Source organism: Dicentrarchus labrax, unplaced genomic scaffold (genome assembly GCF_905237075.1).
Source record: "Dicentrarchus labrax unplaced genomic scaffold, dlabrax2021, whole genome shotgun sequence".
Classification (NCBI taxonomy): Eukaryota; Metazoa; Chordata; class Actinopteri; family Moronidae; genus Dicentrarchus; species Dicentrarchus labrax.
This window is the reverse complement of record NW_026136722.1, coordinates 14851708-14869930: the sequence shown is the minus strand read 5'-3', so window position 1 is coordinate 14869930 and position 18223 is coordinate 14851708. Positions and strand designations below refer to the sequence as shown.

General features: G+C 39.7%; 1 protein-coding gene across 4 annotated transcripts; it reads left to right on the top strand.

The window, feature by feature from the left end:
- The first annotated feature begins 119 nt into the window (after positions 1–119).
- si:ch211-51c14.1 (protein kinase C and casein kinase substrate in neurons protein 3) lies at positions 120–16515 on the top strand. 4 transcript variants are annotated; one of them, XM_051388757.1, is made up of 10 exons: positions 120–417; positions 3230–3297; positions 9079–9235; positions 9434–9669; positions 11091–11246; positions 12342–12517; positions 13739–13859; positions 13955–14025; positions 14141–14220; positions 14500–16515. In XM_051388757.1, exons 2-10 carry the CDS (start codon positions 3238–3240, stop codon positions 14634–14636), a joined length of 1194 nt encoding a protein of 397 aa, XP_051244717.1. In that variant the 5' UTR covers positions 120–417; positions 3230–3237; the 3' UTR covers positions 14637–16515. The 4 variants fall into 4 exon arrangements, with proteins under 4 accessions (XP_051244717.1, XP_051244720.1, XP_051244718.1 ...); XM_051388760.1 differs by having other exon boundaries at positions 124–417; positions 14527–16515; XM_051388758.1 differs by lacking the exon at positions 120–417 and adding an exon at positions 624–891.
- Positions 16516–18223: the final 1708 nt, after the last annotated feature.

Below are 18223 nucleotides of genomic sequence, written 5' to 3'. Positions count from 1 at the left end.
TAAGTTGCCTGCAGCTGTTTTAGAGAGAGAGAGAGAGAGAGAGAGAGAGAGAGAGAGAGAGAGTAGGAGAGAGGGAGGGAGTGAGGGCGGCGAAGGAGGGAGGAAAAAAAAAGAAGCCAACTCATCTGACACAAACAGTGGGCCAAAGGAAGGGGAAGAGCAGGAGCAGCACTGTCCATAACGAGTGGAAAATCAAAGTTGGAGAAGTGCAAGAGAAGTGTAAAGGGGACAAGACAAGGGAGAAAAGAGCGAGAGAGAGAGAGAGAGAGAGAGAGAGAGAGAGAGAGAGAGAGAGAGAGAGAGGGAGAGAGAGAGTCTCTGCACAAAGACTGAACTGGGAAAAAAAAAAGTTCTGACCTGAAAAAACAAAAGAGGAAAAAGGGGGTTGAAGCAGAGAGGGCCCCAACATTTACAGAGGTAAGGAGCTGTTGGCCTTTCACGGTGGTATCGTTGCATTTCAGAGAACTCTGATGGAATGATTGAGCTCCTATTTCTGCTCTGTGTGTTCATTTGTTACTATATATTTCCTCTATGCAATGTGTGTGTGGTGAGTTATGTGTGACAGATGAAACGGGGACAGGGGGAGGAGTGTGTGTGTGTGTGTGTGTGTGTGTGTGTGTGTGTGTGTGTGTCAGAGTGGGTGCAGGATAGAGGGGTGAAAGAGTTGCTTGGTTCGAAGCTCTTATAACACAAATGAGCTTCAATTTTAGTTAGTTGTTATAAAGTTTTTTACACGTAAAGTTAGAGTTTTAGATGCTGGAAGGACTGGGTTAACACAAGTTACTGGATCGCCTAAGGACTTTTGAAAACTGGGGGAACAAATTTCCTGTCTGACCTGCCAAGAGATTATAAAAAGTCTGGTGGACCCATGGTGGAATTAGATCTGTGCTGGTAGGTGGTAAGTTATACAGTATACTCTGTGTTGTACTTAAAGGACAGTGAAGTATAGCACATGATACATGTGTTACCACTTGCTTTTATCTTTTATAGCTTCACAAATATCAAAGACAGCACAGAGAGCGAATTGGATGTTTTTTTCCTTTTTTAAGGATATCAGATTTAGGTTTTTACATATTCAGAGTACAACAAAGTCTGGACAAATCCCAGCCCTTTAGAGGGGTTGATCATACAGTCTATGAAATCATATTTGAAAGGCCTATGATGCCATCTAATTCATTCCAGTAGATATGGAGTGGTACAGCACAGTTTCTCTTGCACATAGACAGAGACACAATGCTTAAAAGAGCATGAAATCATATTTGAGAGGCAAGTAGATCACAGCTAAGATAGTAGAGGTCAGTAGATAGTTGAGGTTAGAATTCACACTTGATTGTGTACTTACAGGGCAAATCTTTTATACAACAATTGGGACTGATAAGTGTGAAAAGGTTGAAGACTACATAGTAAAACGTTCAGGAATGCACCAAATTATTTTATATTAGTCAGGGAGAGCTGCCCCACCCCCACACTCCTCTGAAAACTCAAGACACAGTCATACCCCGAAAGAAGTAAGCCAGCAATGGGACAGGAAGTTGAGGTCAAGGGTTAAAAGGGAGGCGATTCCTTATTTTTCTGACCTCTTGCACACCAGGGTTGTGTAATCTATGAGACCTCTGCTGTAAAGACATGACAGAGGCAAGCTGAGGGAGACTCAGGCAGGGAGAGGCATCGCATTATGCTCTATGTGGAGCATGTGATGCCCCGTGAACAGCAGAATGTGGAGGAAAATCATTGAATCTAATTGTGCGCCTAACAGAGCAACAGGGAGAGATGGCTGCAGGGAAGAAAAACAGGCAAGACATAAAGGCTGTGTCTGGGTGGAGTTCAGCTCCGGGTGCATCAAGGGTTTGAAACACCAGAAGGCAAAACTGCTTGTGCTTAAATATTTAAGCGGAAAAGTTTCTTTTTTGGAAGTGGAACCACATGAGCATAAAGTAACATTAAAAGATCACAAACACCGTATGTGGATCACTTGATTTACCCATTTCCGTCACTTCTTGCTTTGTGTGCCTGTGTCTGTAGTTGGTTAGAGCACATGATAAAGTGTGCCGGTGTTTCTTTTCACAATAATAAAAGAAAAGACAAGGCCACCAGCATGGGAAGAAAGTGAGCGTGAATGATAGGATGTGCTGACCTTTCCCCCCAGTTTATTTTAGGATAGCTCGTGTTTCAAAGCTGGGAATGCTGGGACAGGATACTCCATGCTCACTGATGTTGTTAAGGCATGTTCGACACTGCCTCGATTTACTGTACAGGTCCTGGTTCAAATTTACTGTACACGCCACCACCCAACAGTAACTACAAGTCTATAATGGGTTTACAGAGCCTCCATTATACGATTCAGTCACTGACAAATTACACCTGCTGTATATCTTCACATTAGTCCTGACAAGAGTGCAGCAGTCATTTATCTGAGGGGATATCAAATGCGTTCATATCACAGACCTTCAAATAGACATACCAGAGGTACTTTCCCCGGGGGTACTTCTGCAGTTGGTAGAGGGTACATACAAGGCTGAGGAGTAATTTGATAATAGAAATTATGATTTGTTTAAAAAATATGTCAACACATTGAGTCATCTGTAACACCTGAACACTATAAGATGCCTGAAAATGCCTGAAAAATACATAGCAAGCAAGCAGAGGCGCAAAGAGGAAAAACTTGATGGATAAATGGTTAAACTAGGCCAGTAGTGGATAAACAGATAGCAGATAGCAAAAAAATACTGAATAAACAGTTGAAATAGATAGTTAACGTAATGCATAAATGACTAAAATAATTGAAATAGTATTTCCATTGAAAAGCAATTAAAAAACCGACTTTTTGGATTATTAATTAAATGTCAAGTTTAAAAGAAATTCAAATGAACAAATGTGTAACATGGTTTTGATATAGGGATACTTCATCTGGCAGGTTTCCTAGTGGGTATGTGGGTCTCGACTGACACCCATATGCAAGGATTTTAGCTGGTATGAATTTTAAAACTGTCTACAATGTAGGTGAGAATAAAATCTATAATTAAAATAAGGCACATACATTGTCTAAATGGAATCACTTCTGCTGAACTCCATGCTCATTTTAAACATTTCATTGTTAATGCTGTAGCTACAAAGCCCCAAAGCCTCCATTACCTGCACGTGGAAGCCAATTAAAAAAAGGTCAGTGCACATATGAAAGGCAGGAGTGATACCATACGCTAAACTAATCATATACTCCTTACTCTCTCAGAGAACAGGATGTCGACGCTACCATCAGAAAACAGCCCTGAAGATGTCAACAATCGCAGCTTCTGGATGGTAAGATTACGTGTTTGTGTGTGGCTCTGTCTCTCTATCTGTTTGTCTTCTGAGAGAGAGAGAGAGAGAGAGAGAGAGAGAGAGAGAGAGAGAGAGACACTGATCCACAAGATAGCTCTTCCCTTGGTCTCTCGAGTCTCAGTGACCTTACAGTCAGAACAGACTAAACTGTTTTGTCGTTCAGGTATCAGCGTGCTGTGCTTTCGTTTTTTAAATGTGAGCAGTAACCATTGTACACACTCAGCTGCTTTGCTTGGGTTAACTGCAGCCCCGGGAAGGTTTTGGTGATAGTGCTCAGCTCATTAGGTATTTGACTGTCTGTGTTTGCTCGACAAAGTACACTGTATAGTGCAGGGGTTATGTCTCTGGGGATCCAGGACAAGTTTTTTCCATTTTCACTGCTCGCTGCAACATCATTGTTCTGCTAAAAAAGCTTATTACTGCCCACATGCATGAGGTTTATTTGTAGTGTCTTTAATAAACAGTGACTTCCTTAAGTCTTCACATGACGACGGGACTCCAGTGTTAATTAGTGAGTGTTAGAGGTGCTGGTAGATGGATTTTGTTACCTTCAGACAGAGCCAGGCTAGTTGTTCCATGGTTTTTAGTCTGTGCTAAACAAAGCTAACTGGCTGCTGGCTGCAGGTTCATATTTACCATACAGACATGGCAATGGTATTGATCTTCAACTTTCCCAAAATAGCGTATCATTCTCAACCATATCCAATTACGGTACTTCACGACTCATTCATACGTAGTTCTACATACTACAGGAAAATAACAAATTCCCCCCAAAACAAGACAGACCAGATATTTACCAATCCCTCAGTTGTCACCATCAGTGAAAAGCTACACAGATGTTGACTCTGGATTGATCTGTTGCTATATGTTGCTGTTGAAAACTGCAGTCATATGCAATGAGGGCATGGGCAGTGTGTGCAGAAGTAGAGCAGGTGGGCTTATAACAGGCCTGTGACTGCTGCAGATATTGGATTTTGATTTATTAATTTCTGTCGGGATGTGAAGAGAATTTCAACCAATAAAACTAAAAAAATGGTTCTGATATACTCTACCTACCTTAGCTTTAAGACTACCAAATTTATACTACCAAGTGTTTTATTGAGAGGATACTGTCAATACAGAGGTGATGGCTTTCATTCATAACTGAATAAAGAAAAGAGATGAAAAAGAAAAATGAATTAAAAAATTAAATAAGCAACATCAAATAAATGTATATATGTATGCAATATATGCATGCATATGACTTATATCAGTACTATAAACAATAGATTATAGTAGATAGATTCCAGTGTTATCCCCATAGAAGCTTTAGATCATAATCATATCAATAATTCACAGGTAACAAGGAAAATTACACAGACAGCTAAGCTTTACAGTTTTATTACAGTTTTATTTGAGCATAAATCTAATATTATTTTCATCTCCTGTCCAGTCTTGCAGCAGTATCGGACAGAAATAAGTAAAGTTATGGACTCCATTTTTCAGGGTTAACTTAATTTAGGGCCCAAACAACTATTACTTGGTAGAACACCACAGCTCTCAAGAAAATGATAAATATCTTTTCAGAATAGCTGCACTTAAGCAGATAACAAGGTCTGAAACCAGAACCACCACAACTTAGTGAAATGGAAGAACACAATTTTATTTATACTTAATTATTATTAAACTTATTATTTAAGATGCTCCCTTTTTTTTTTTTTTTTTTTTTTTACTTTTCTGTAGTATTCCACTGTATTCCAACAAACAAAGAGTATACACAATAAGTCTAATCTGATAAGAAATGTGACATTTTTGTAAATTGCAAATGACTTTTTGAACAAATTCTCCTTTAATACAATTCATCAGCAGTTAGAAACATCAAAGTATTTTATTTTTCCATTATGTGAACTTCTCTGCATTCTGTTTACAAGAAGACACAGTTCAGTTTTGGCACCATGTTTTAAAGCTGTAAACACTTCCAACATTCAAAGTGCCTGACTATCTAATTTGAGCATGCTACCGCTTTAATATTGGCTTTGTCTCCCGTTGGCCTTGATGGGCTGCCCCACTTTCATCTCTCCCCTCCTGTAATTTTGGCAGCCTCCTGTTGTGTTGGATGTGTTTCCAGGCCAGTTCCTCTCTGTGTCATCCTGCCGCCATGCTCAAGGGCTGTTTGTCATTACATTGCAAACTTAAGCTCTTTTGTATTTGCAATGTCACCATCACTTGAAGAGGTTTGCAATTACGTGTATTCTGTAGAGTATACAAGTGTACTATTTGTACTAGTAGATACATGCTGCTGTGATGCCTCGGCTCCATTATTGGCCTCTTTACTCTCTGCTGATTCATTCTGTGGTGATCACTGACGAGGTACTACATGGTCAGGCTCTCATAAGAGCCCTTTATGCTGTTTTCAAGTGTAAAACAAAAGATGATAGTGTTTTAAATCTGAAACAGACTTTGTAAATGTTTGACTGTACTGATTAATCTATCTTTTTAAAAAAAAGAAAGAAAAACATGTCTGTAAGGCATCAAGCTCTAATCGTGTTTAATGGTGTGCTGTGTCTCATGAAATGGACATTTTGTTTTGTACACTGATCTATATTTGGTTTAAAAGCACTTTGCAAGGACATAAATAAAAAAGCTGGCAAAGATATAGTTTACTTCTACTGTTTCTACCTCCATGAATACTACTATTACTATGACCACTCCTATTGCTACTTACAATTCCTTTTCTATAACTGTCACTGATGCCATTGATACTACAACCACTTATGCTACTACTGCTAGTACTACTGCAACCATACAGCCAATATTACTCTTGCTGGTGCTGTACTACTTCTGCAACCACTCTTTCTGAGCACTGACATGCTTTATAGCCTGGATAGGATCGCCGGTATACATGATATGTGATTTTTCAATAGAGGAACGTGGCCATTTTCTGATCCTTTTGTTGCTTGGACAGATTCTCTAGTAGCGGATTTGCATCTGCCTTAGAGATTGGCCAACTGGGTCTCTGCAGCATTGCCGTTGGCCTCAAACTGGATTCCTCAGCTGTTTCTGTTTAATTCTCAGACGAGTGAGGAGAGTCAGTGCAAACCACAACAGAGGCAGAAAGAAAGAAAGTAAGGAAGAAGGAGAGAGAGACGGAGAGGGGGGCCTGATGAGAAGCACCCGATTGATTCTGATTAAGGCATAAGGAAACTACATAGTTTCAATAAAAGCACATTGAGTGCCGCGATAGCTTTCTGTGAAGTCTGTTAGTATGAAAATAAATCACTTTTACATTCAGGATGCATGTTTTTGTACATGCTGTATTCTAACTTATAACTACTGTTAATTATGTGACGACCAGGTTAAATGTCAGTGTTAAAGGAGGGAAACATATATCACCCTAAACAATGCCCTTACAAGTAGAAACAGAAGTAGCTAAACTTTGAAAATAGTAAAAAAGAAATAAAAATGTGATATTGAAATAAATGAACTTTTATTCTATTGGACATGTCCTACGTATTTGCATCATATTGATGTTACTGTATTTTCCAAGACCTGAATTTAATTACACAACCCTGTATTGTAAAATGATAAATAAGGACCTTTTATCCTTGTATATTGATTATACTACCTGGAGAAGAAAACATACTGCATGTTGGTCTTACAATTACAGCTAGCACTACCAACATGTTTAGACATACGAAGACTTAACTGCTTGACCTTTCCGGTGCACCCGCATTAAATTTACCACTAATTAAGAGTCCCATTAGGATCGAAGACCTTTTCAATTAGTAGTAAAGAACAAAGATTTAGGTCTTTGGTCGAATACTCTGACAAAGTCACTGCTGGAAGCAAAGGTCTGCTCACAGTTAACTGAAGAATGAAATATCGTCTTACAGAGAATTTGCCAAAGAAAAGTAAGAGCGTCGTGGCTTACAATATCAACTGTGCAGCGTGTACTTTGTTTAACGTATTCAAGGCATTCAGACAGTGTTAATTATAAGACAATGTGCTGTCTGTTGTGTGCAGACATATTGACTTTACATATCAGAAAAAGCACAGATATAACTCATAATATTAATAATGTCTCTCTGTTACATTTAGCTGTCCTGGTAAGCCCTGACAATGACCCAGCACGCACAACACCCTCACTGTAGCTCCATGATTGACGTTATTAGTTACCCCTTTGTTTGACAAGTAAAAATGTCAGCCATGAGAAAGTTCTGCTCACTTATGTCCATTTCTTTAATCAATTTTGTGGCATTTACAGTAACTGCATTGCCTCAGATGATTTAAAATAACATGACAACATATATGGTGTCCAGAAACTTCATCCAACCAGCTGTCGAAATGTGTCAGTGACTAACAGATAGAGTCTGACAGAAAGCGAAAAAGAGAGTAGGAGTGAGTGCTGAGTAGGAGCTGACAGCGGCTGCCAGGAAAATTGCAGAGATTTCCAAATACCACATCTACAAACAACACATTTGCCTCAGATATGTTATTACACTCAGGGCCTTGCCTCTGCTGCCCTCTCTCCGTCTGGCCTTTTACGCCCGGTGTTGTCCTCATGTCCATTGACCACACCCACAGACTTTGCCACAGGAAACTTAACGCCAGTAAAGTGTCACTTGTGGCACGTGGGGGTTGACCTTAGACGTCTGCAGAGGTGTCACAGCTGTGAAAGGAGAGGAGGATGCAAGCTGGACCTTGTTGTGACTGCCTGACCGGAGAATGTGATACAGACCAATAGCGACTGTTAAATGTTAAAGAGGTAGCAGTTCTTATAGTGGTAGTGCTTTAACAGCATACAGCACTATTAATGGATAAATTCCATTTAGGAAGTTCCAGATTAAGAATTTGTGCATGCTGGTTAACTGGCACAACTTACTGGGAACACCTAAATGGAGCAGAGCAACCATTAAAGGAATAGTTGGACATTTTGGGAAACACGCTTTGACTCTTTGATACACTTTGTGTTAGATGAGAAGATCGATATCACTCTCACGTCTGAACAGTAAATATATAGCCTTGCAGGAGCCAGCAGCTGGTTAGCTTAACTTAACATGAAGACTGTAAACAGGGAACAGTTGCCAGGCAACCAGAAGAGACTCCAGAAAGTTGCAGCAATAGTCTGGCACATAAACTCCTGTAAAACAGCATTCAATTTTGCACTTCAGTGTTTGCAGATTACACAATCAAGATGCCAGCGTGTTCATTAGTAAACTAAGCTAATGATAGTGGTATCAATCTCCTCATTTAACTCTTGGCAAGAGAGCAAATAATGTTTTTTCCCAAAAAGTTGAACTATTCCTTTTAATGTTATTAATCACAGAATCACAAAAGCAAGGTTGTACTCGGAGCAGCAGTGGCAGTTGTGTTTGTAATAGCAGTATATTCATAGTAACAGTACCAGAAATATATACAGTAGAAGTAGTAGTTATAAGAGAGCCATGCTGGATTGGACCATTTCAGTGCTCAGTTTTAGTTTCTAAATTAGTTTGTCTAAATCAGTTTATGGTCGACATGCTGTTGCCACTCTGCCAGGAATAAACTGTGAGCAGATGTACAATTTTGTATTCTCTGGCATTGAAATGGTGAAACTAAAAAGAAAGGAAACTAAAAGGCTGTATTGAATACTGGCAAAAATATCTCCCACTTTGGGCTTTTTCAATCCCAGAAAATAGTTATGGGGTATTAATATCAGGGTTTAAAGCACTCAATTGGACCTCCCTCATCCCCCTGTTTATTTCATGCTAACAGTAGCTCTTTCTCTTTGTGTCCTGGCAGCCTGGGAACTATCAGCGCACTGTGAAGCGAACAGAAGACGCCTTCCAGGCCTGTAATGACATAGTGGCGTGTTTCCAAGAGAGAGCTCGCGTGGAGCGGCAGTACGCTCAGCAACTGAGTGAATGGAGCAACAAGTGGAAACCAGTCGTGGACTCCAGTAAGTGTAGCTGCAACCCCAGTTAGTTGTGTCTACAGCATGAAAACTGTGATAATAAAGTCTCCTTTTTGTGATAAGAGGTGACAATACGTACCTTCTAGTTTCATGTAAACAGTTCCTGCTCATCAGAATTGTTTCTAAAGTACGAAGAAAGTTTTAGGACTTTGTGATTCCCTGGTCTTCGTCCTCCTCCCTCAGGTCCTCTATATGGATCACTTCTGAAGGCTTGGCAGTGTTTTCTGTCCTCCGCTGACCGGCTGGCCTCCTTACATGCCTCCATTTGTCGCTCCCTTGTGTCGGAAGATGGAGATCGGGTCAGGACCTGGCAGAAGGACACCTTCCACAAGAAGTTATTTGGGGGCTTTAAGGAGTCTCAGGACACTGAGACAGGCTTTATACGTGCTCAGAAGCCGTGGGCCAAGCGACTTAAAAAGGTCAGGTTACACCGGATTATGCTGATGATTAAAAGCTCTAGCTTGAAAGATATAAAAAACACGAATCCAGGCTTCTTTTGACGTGAAATGCCCGATACATCCACAATGTAGTCCAACTAAAATTACATTTCATTTTATGTGCGGCACAACATACACATCTTGTGCTATAACAAAAAATCTGAAATCAAAAAGGACTACCGTTCTGGTGTCCATCTATGTATATATTGAACCTATTTTATAGCCAATCACATCTTGCATAAAACAGGAACATTAGCATTCTGTCACAGTCAGAAGAGACAGCAAACAGAGCCGACAGCAGCTGCACAACACGAGCCACGGACTGAACAACAACCCATATTAGCTTTCATGCTTACGTCGTCTAACTTACACACACAAACACATATCTTGTCCTTCTTGTTGAAAGAGCGACCAAACAAACATTCACCGGGGAAAAGTGCACTGCTGATGTCAGTTTTAGCTAATGAGTTGTTAAGCTGCCTCACATTAAACAGCATGTTAACGTACCTGATATGTCACCTGGATCCAATTATATGCTGATGTGGTCCTTACTGTTAATACCACCAGCAACAGCTGTCTGCCTGTGACATGTAGGCTACAGCACAAGTTCAAGTAGGTCTATCTTCGGCTCCACAGGAATCCAGGAAGCTATCAGTGTGTAATGTAGTGAAGTGGGTGTGTCATGCAATCTCATAGACCGTTCTTTTGTCTCTAGTTCCCCACAGTCTGCCAGCTGCTGTCAATTAAACAAAGAGTGGGACACAACCATCGATCCAGCTGGAGACAAAAATGAGCATTTTGGATATTTTGCAACAGACTTTTCTTCCTTTTCAAAAAACACAACAATCAACAAAAATATAATCACATTTAGAAGACATTATTTTTCGTGACCTGAACAGAGACCTTCAAACAAGAAACTCACTTCTCAACAGTTTATCTTATGCATTCAAAAGCAATGAGCCACTTCAATCAGGGCTTTTCTGGGATTTGAAAGCAGCTAAGGACAAGAGGACATTTATCAAAAGCAGAATTACATAATTGCATCAAGAATACAGAAGCCCCTTAGAGAATCAATACTTCATACATACTTAAAGTGACTGCAAAATCACAGATGGGTACTCATTAAGTAAATGGCTTCGATTCAAAATTTGTATTTAGACCGCAGACTTAATGCACCACTTTTTATTTTGTTCTGGGTATCAGGAAGATGCTTTTCAAGTCAGGTGCATCTCAGTTTGCAAAATTAACTGTACAAGTTACATTGCTTTTGAAATGCATGAGATGGTTGTTGGTGTCACGTAAAGTCCATGTTGACGGACACACCTTTTGTGAAAGCTTCGTCCTGGATTTTCCTTATTCGTCCACAACTGTAGATAATAAGGCATGTTTTGCTTCATCCACAGCTTGATAAAGCCAGGAGTGCGTACCACAAAGTGAGCCGTAAAGAGCAGGCAGCCAGGGAGCGAGAGGCACACGCTCAGGGAAACCCGGATGTTGCCATCGACAAACAGAAGAAGATCCAGGAGGAGAGAGAGCTGGTTCAACAGGAGGCCGAAAAGGTGAGACATGTGTGTTTTAATGATTTTTGATTGGCACTGTCCACGGTCTCCATCTGCTCCATCAGTTATCTGCTGAATTTCGTCAGTGATTAAAGGCACTGTGTGGAGTTTTTGATCACTGGTGGTACTGAGCAGTTGTTTTGTATTTCATGCACACACGGGTTCAGGACGATGGAACACATTTTCCTTCTGCCTGTTTGAGGCTATTTCACAGACTGACAGTCCGTGGCATCAAGAAATGTACCGATGCCAACAAAAGACAAAGAAGAACAAGGTTGCTAGCCAGCAAAAATGGATGTGAACAATTCAGTGTATTGGGAAGAAATGGCAGTCTGTGTGAAATGTTTAATTCAGATTTGAATTGAATTGAATGAAGTGAATTTCCAAGGAAGGAAGAAGAGTAGAGAACTGCATCACAACAAAAACTATGAACAATCCATGAGCAGTTTTGTTTTGAGTTATTTTAGATAAATAAAGTTTTTCTTTTTCATTTTTCCCCCACATTTAGTTGTAATTCTAGTTTTGGGGACCACAAATACCAAAAGGCATTTGGAAGGCTCTGGCTATGGGGTACAGGTTTGGAAAGGGCAGGGTAGGATACTCAGCTTGTTTTCCCCAGGGGCCACTTTTGACCAATGACAGGGGCCAATTCATAAATAAACAGTAGATTAGATATCCTGATCCAACATTAGATGGGTCAGATAACATATATAAAACATTTTTGATTCATTATAGTGCTGGCTAGTGATGTTAGCACCCTTTTGCATACAGCAATTGAGTCATTTGTCAAATTAAACACAGATTGAATGATATGGCAAGATTAGGGCAAATTTATCTGTCCATTTTTCACTGAGTTGGCTATTTTGTCAACCTTTCGATGTTTGATGTCCTTGCTTCAAATCCAGTCGCAGCATCCTTAAGCAGGTCAAGTGTGCATGAACTGTTTGCACAAATCAATTGTCGCTCACTGCACACATTGCTGATGGGCTAATAGGTAACTTCCCCAGTAACATTTACTAATTGGTATTATCAAGCAACTTATTATACCCAATGGGTCCCCAAGCAGTGTGTGAAAGTGTGTCTAAATGTTTTCAGGTTCGTGCCCGCTATGAGAAAGTCCTTGAGGAGGTGAACCGCTACGCTCCACGCTACATGGAGGAGATGGAGTCCATCTTTGACCAATCGCAGGACGAGGAGCGCAAGAGGATTGTCTTCCTCAAACAGGCTTTTCTCTCCATCCACAAACACCTGGACATTACCAACAATGAGAGGTTAACCACAGTGCATTACGTGTGTGTGTGTTGGCTGTAGCTGTCTCTGCTGCTTAGATGAAGGTGTGGTTAAACAGGTAGAATAGATTATTTTATTTGTGGTTTCCCCAGCGTGTGTCTGGCTGTGTGTTTAAAGCTAAGTCTGTTAAAATCAATAATTTGATTTGCTTTAGCCGTAATTGAACTGTTTCACTACACAGGGCACATAAGTGTTTCTCAGTGACTCACTTCTACTCTAATAAATGAAATAATAGCAAAGACAGCAACTTAATTACTTTATAAAATCTTCAGGGGTCACAGGGGGATATGGGGTAGATAGAAATTATATACTATTAATCGACTTAATTCTTGGGTAACACTTTATTTAAAATGCTCCGGATGGCAGTGCAAGCAGATTTTGTGCCAATTAGAAATGTCAATAAACTTTAGTTGCAGTATAACCATGAGAGAAACATCAGCAGGTTGGATTAAAATAAATACCCTGTCATTAAGTATACAGCTTCCTTATTCAACCCCCTATACTGCTGCATGTTGTGTTTATTATACAATGCTCGGATTACGATGCATTGAGCACCACGTCAAGTAAATAGCCAGATTTTTTTTTTATTCTTAAACTGACATTTTAATATAGAAAATAACAACAATGAAAACATTTAAACTGTCTGGCAGGCTGCTTTTTGGCTCAAATAACACCATAAAAGAGAAATCATTTCCCTCAGTCGGTATTTAGGTGAGTCAGACTGTTCTTTTTGAAGTTGAATCACTGAAAGAGGTTGAAGGGTCTGTTGCAGCTGGTGCTTAAGTTTAATTCCTGCGGGCAGTTGAATTGTTAGCTTGTATGTGAATGCTAACAGTTGGAAAGTAAGACCTGTAAACAGGTGAACACTAAGCCTCGGAAGACTAAGAGATGAAAGCAGATGCAGTGTCAGCTGAACTGTAAACGATGAAAGCAATTTAAATTTCAGCTGAAGTTGTTCAAGCGCCAGAGAAGTGTGTGCACTGTAAATAATTGAGGAGCCAGCTGATATGTAAGCAGTGATAGCAGCTGAAATGTCAGTCGAGGAGCAAGAAATAAGTGACATTTGCTCTGTTAGAGGCTGGAAGCAGTTGAAATGTAGGTTTTTTGAAAGTAACGGGTAATGGATTTCAGGTCTTTATTGCTTGTCTGTAAATATCAAGCTCATTTTGGGTTATCCTATTTATCCTCCACCACTCGTTTAGTGTGAGGGCCGTGTACGATGAGCTGCACAACACGCTGATGGCCATCGATGAGCATGAGGACCTTCGCTGGTGGAAAAACACCCACGGGCCCGGCATGCCCACCGACTGGCCTCACTTTCAGGTATTTCGTTTTCGTTTCGTTCTTGAATCATTTCCACTAATCAAAGTTTAATTCTTCGTATTTTTTATTTTAATTACGTTCAAATGTTTTTTTAGGAATGGACACCCGAGAAGAAAAACAAAAAAGGGAAGAAGGAAGTAGAAAAGAAAGGAACAATAGAGAGGAGGTGAGTATATTTATCCCAAAGGAGATGCAAGTTAGTGTTTTTACACCAATCTGAAGCTGATCCAACATCCACCTGTCTGCCTGTCTCTTCTTTCTGTCTCTTTTTCTTCCTCTAGTGTGATGATTGGAGGAGTGAGAGTAAGAGCTCTGTATGATTATGTTGGCCAGGAGACAGATGAGCTGTCATTTAAAGCAGGTAAACACACACTTGCCATTCTACATCCATTCATTATAACAGTATGCAGAAGTGTATTTATTGTGTGAAAGTGTTGTAATTTGGCATACTGTCTATTTATGTTTCAGTTGTTGAGCTGAACAATTAGTTAATGTTCAAGTAGCTAACTATTTTGATAATCATTTAATAATTTAAGTAATTTTTAAGCAAGAGTGCAAACAATTCACTGGCTCAGACTTTCAAATGTAGAAAAGTAGAAAGAAATAAACATTTTAACATTTTCATTAAAAAAAAAAAAAGTACAGAAATGGCTCTGCCTCCCTGCAGGTGAGGAGTTTTTGAAGATCGAGGATGAGGACGATCAAGGCTGGTGTCGGGGGATGAAGGACGATGGATGGGAGGGGCTTTACCCAGCCAACTATGTCGAGGTGGTGTAGTTGACGCATTTCGACCGAAAATGAAAGATCTTGTCACATCACATGTTTTATTTCACTATGTGAAGTCACAACCTGGTTAAATGTCTAAACGCCAGAAACATAAAATCAATGCTGTAAAGAACAACACCAAGTAGCTGTTAGCCAAAGAAGGTCTGTGAGGAGGGTATGATTGCCCTTAGGTGGATATTTTAGAGAGATTTTGAAAAACTACCCAGTTTGTGTACTCTCTTGAAGGATTTTGACAAATGTTTTAATATATACAGTATGCATAGACCACTTGTATTGAAGCCATATGATAAACAATGCTTTAATGAAAAAAAGGTATAAAATGCTGCTTGTAAGGTACGCTATATAACTAGTCATTTGGTGCTGAAATTACAGGACTGCTATTTTCTGAGCTGTTTTTCTTTGTCTTTTTTTCTCTTCTTTGCACCTCAACACATTGCTATTAAAATGCTCACAAAGCCTCTCATCATATGAAGAAAGTGACGCTAACACTGTGATTATAATGAATCCGAAGCAGCCATACAAGCGGAATCAGTCTGATAGTTGTAGATAATTACATGGCCTGTATTTCTCTTCTGTTTTTGTGATTTAAACGAACAGTTCAAGAGTTTTTGGGGAATATGGTTGATAGCTGTCAAATAAGCAGTGAGATGGGAGGATTGACGGTGTCATTATCAGTTTCATCTCGGCAGGAGTAAACTGCTAGCAGAGCAGCATCAATGCACATTCCAGGAACTCTGTCTTATGTTGTATCTCGTTTACTTAAAGCAACTATAATCAATATTTTTATATATAAAAAAAACAGTAGCTAACCTGGTGACTGCACACAACATCTCAGTCGTCCTTTTGAAAACAAAATTCTGATGACTATTACTTATTATGACTAACCCTAACCCTTATGGCCACAGAATATACTGAGTGGCTGACAGGTGCCTGTCATAATCTTATATTAGGAACCCCCAAAATACTCAATATCAGCAGGTAATTGTGAATATACTATACTTTTTCTAAATGCAACATCACAAACATTTTAAATAAATTAAAATTTAAACATAACTTTTTTTTCATTTGGTAAGAGAGAGGTACTGATATAAAGAATAATGGACTAATGGAAACGGTACCCCACTTGAAGTTGTTGTGCATTCTTACTTACTTTATGTGTAAATAAGACAGCTTTGGAGTTCGTTGTCCATTAATTGTTGGTTGGTAGTTCAGTCCTGCTCTGAACCTCAAAATTGCTGCTGATAGCCAGGCCAATACCTACATGGCCATCAAACTGTGTCAGCGGGTGAATATAAAGCATTTTGTCAGCGGACCTAGAAAAAGTCCAATCCATATTTTCCAGTTTTGATGGAGCGAGGCTAGGAGTTTCCCCCTGTTTCCAGTCTTTGTACCATTATCAACTAAGATCATATAATCATCAAGATGATTTTGACAAACAGGTCCCAGGTCTAAACATGTCACGGTCATAAAGCTATGGCGACACGCACACTCAGAGATGAAACTGATATTGTTCTCCTTCATCAGATTCTCAGTTTGACGTCAAACATTAAACATTTTTAGCATGTCACTGTTCCTATAAAATAAGTACCGGGGAACAAATAGTTTTCCTGTCTGTCTGTAATATCTAATCATCTGTTGCTATACTGTATGTGTCACAGTTATCATGGAGAGCACCTTTACCAAAGTAAGGAAACGGCTTACAAATACCGCTGGGTTTGCCTTGCCCTTGTCCTTAGCCTTCTTCAGTATCTGTGTATGTGCTGTTTGTCTCTATCTGTCATGTAAAAACTATGCATTCACCCCCAAAAATCCTTTTTTGCAAACTGCCTGTCTTTTGGAAATAAAATTTGAAACTGTTACACAAACAAAATATGTATTATTGAATTTAGGATGGAAAGAATGAACGTGTGTTCATGTGTGTTTGTGTGTGTGGGTGTGTGGGTGTATGAGAGAGAGAGAAAGAGACAGAGGGATCGTTATATGTGTGTGATTGAGTTAGTGAATCACTATGCCATCATCCTCTGGAGTCCTGAAGTCCAGCCTGTAGATGTTATTACATGTGCAGAGCTGTCAGCTGTCTAACACACACACGCACACACACACACACACACACACACACACACACACACACACACACACACACACACACACACATACACACACTCACTTTAAAGCCTTGTGTGCATGTCAAAAAACTGTGTCCAGGTCAAATGCTGCTCCTTATCCTGATGATGCCAGCACAGAGTCAGATCCAGCCTGACATCAACACATGGCCATGAGCCAAGCAAAATATCCCACACCAGTGTTTATGTTTGAGCCAGCCGAAAGCAAGAACATATATGCAATGATAAATCCTGGTATATTGTTACACTCCACACACACACAGACACACACACACACACACACACACACACACACACACACACACACAGTTTGAGTGAGTTTTGCAGTAAATACAAGCAGACAGGAGTATGGAGGAATGTCTGTTTCCACAGGAGTAATGGAGATAATGATGTCACCTTGGAAGGAATTTCCTCACCTGATGACAGTTTTCTTGCTTGTAGCAGACGCTGACGGATCACAAAAACAGGCTCAGCTGAGCTCTGACACGCTTCCCTTTGCTGCCTATAACATATTTGACAAAGTACTGGAAAACCTTTGAAAGACGAAGAATACAAGGTATCCTGGAAGCAGGTGCTTTAAGCTTTAAAGGTCCAGTGTTTATGAGTATAAATTGAATATAATAGTTATAATATTACAGTGTTTTCATTAGTGTGAAATCACCTGTTTTAGTTACCTTAGAATGAGCCGTTTTCTACGTAGGGAGTGGGTCTTCTTCTACCAAGTACGCCATGTTGAAGTGCCATGTTTCTATAGTAACCGACAAACAAAGCACTGGCTGTAGATGGGATCGTAGATTCTCCTACACTCTTGGAACGGTGGTAGATGGCACCAAATACTACACACTGGTCCTTTAAGACTAGCTTGTTGGTCAGTTTTAGTGGTAAAGCATTTGGATGCAATGCAAGAATACTTAATGACAAGTAAAGTCATTGCATTTAAGAATTTGCTTAAACATTTTGACTGAATTTTGGGCCATTTGTTGGCAGTGAAAACAAGTTGTGAAGATAATAAATATTGACAGTAGCTTATTTACACATCCAGCAGTTATGGAACAACATTATCATTCATTTCATAGTCATATTTCTGTCAACCTGATGATATAATTCACTTATTTTCACTCTCCTTTTGTGTTTTTGTCTTCATCAGCTCCTGAGGGAAATTTTCTGGTTCTTTAGCTTCTAAAATGTTCAATTCCAGCTGAGCATGTAGTGGGGTTTTTAGAGCTTTTTTGCTGCCTGCTGCGGCCAGAAAATGATAATCAGAACAATAAAGTTGCGGCCCAGGGAGCTGCAGATTCAGGTGATTATTTTTGATAGTCTGTAGGTTCTTCAGTATGCACGACCCGTTTCATATTGTCACATTGTTTCCCATTGCCATTTGTTATTATTAAAATATTAATTATGGCCGCTTTGAAAAAGTTGTTTTAGGAGTCCGCTGTGATTGGTCTTGCAGCA

Excerpts from the sequence above, each read along its gene's own strand:
- si:ch211-51c14.1 (XM_051388757.1), top strand. The coding sequence starts at position 3,238 with ATGTCGACGCTACCATCAGAAAACAGCCCTGAAGATGTCAACAATCGC. Across the intron at positions 12,518-13,738 it reads GACATTACCAACAATGAGAG|TGTGAGGGCCGTGTACGATG; the intron begins GTTAACCACAGT and ends CCACTCGTTTAG. Across the intron at positions 14,026-14,140 it reads AAAGGAACAATAGAGAGGAG|TGTGATGATTGGAGGAGTGA; the intron begins GTGAGTATATTT and ends TTCTTCCTCTAG.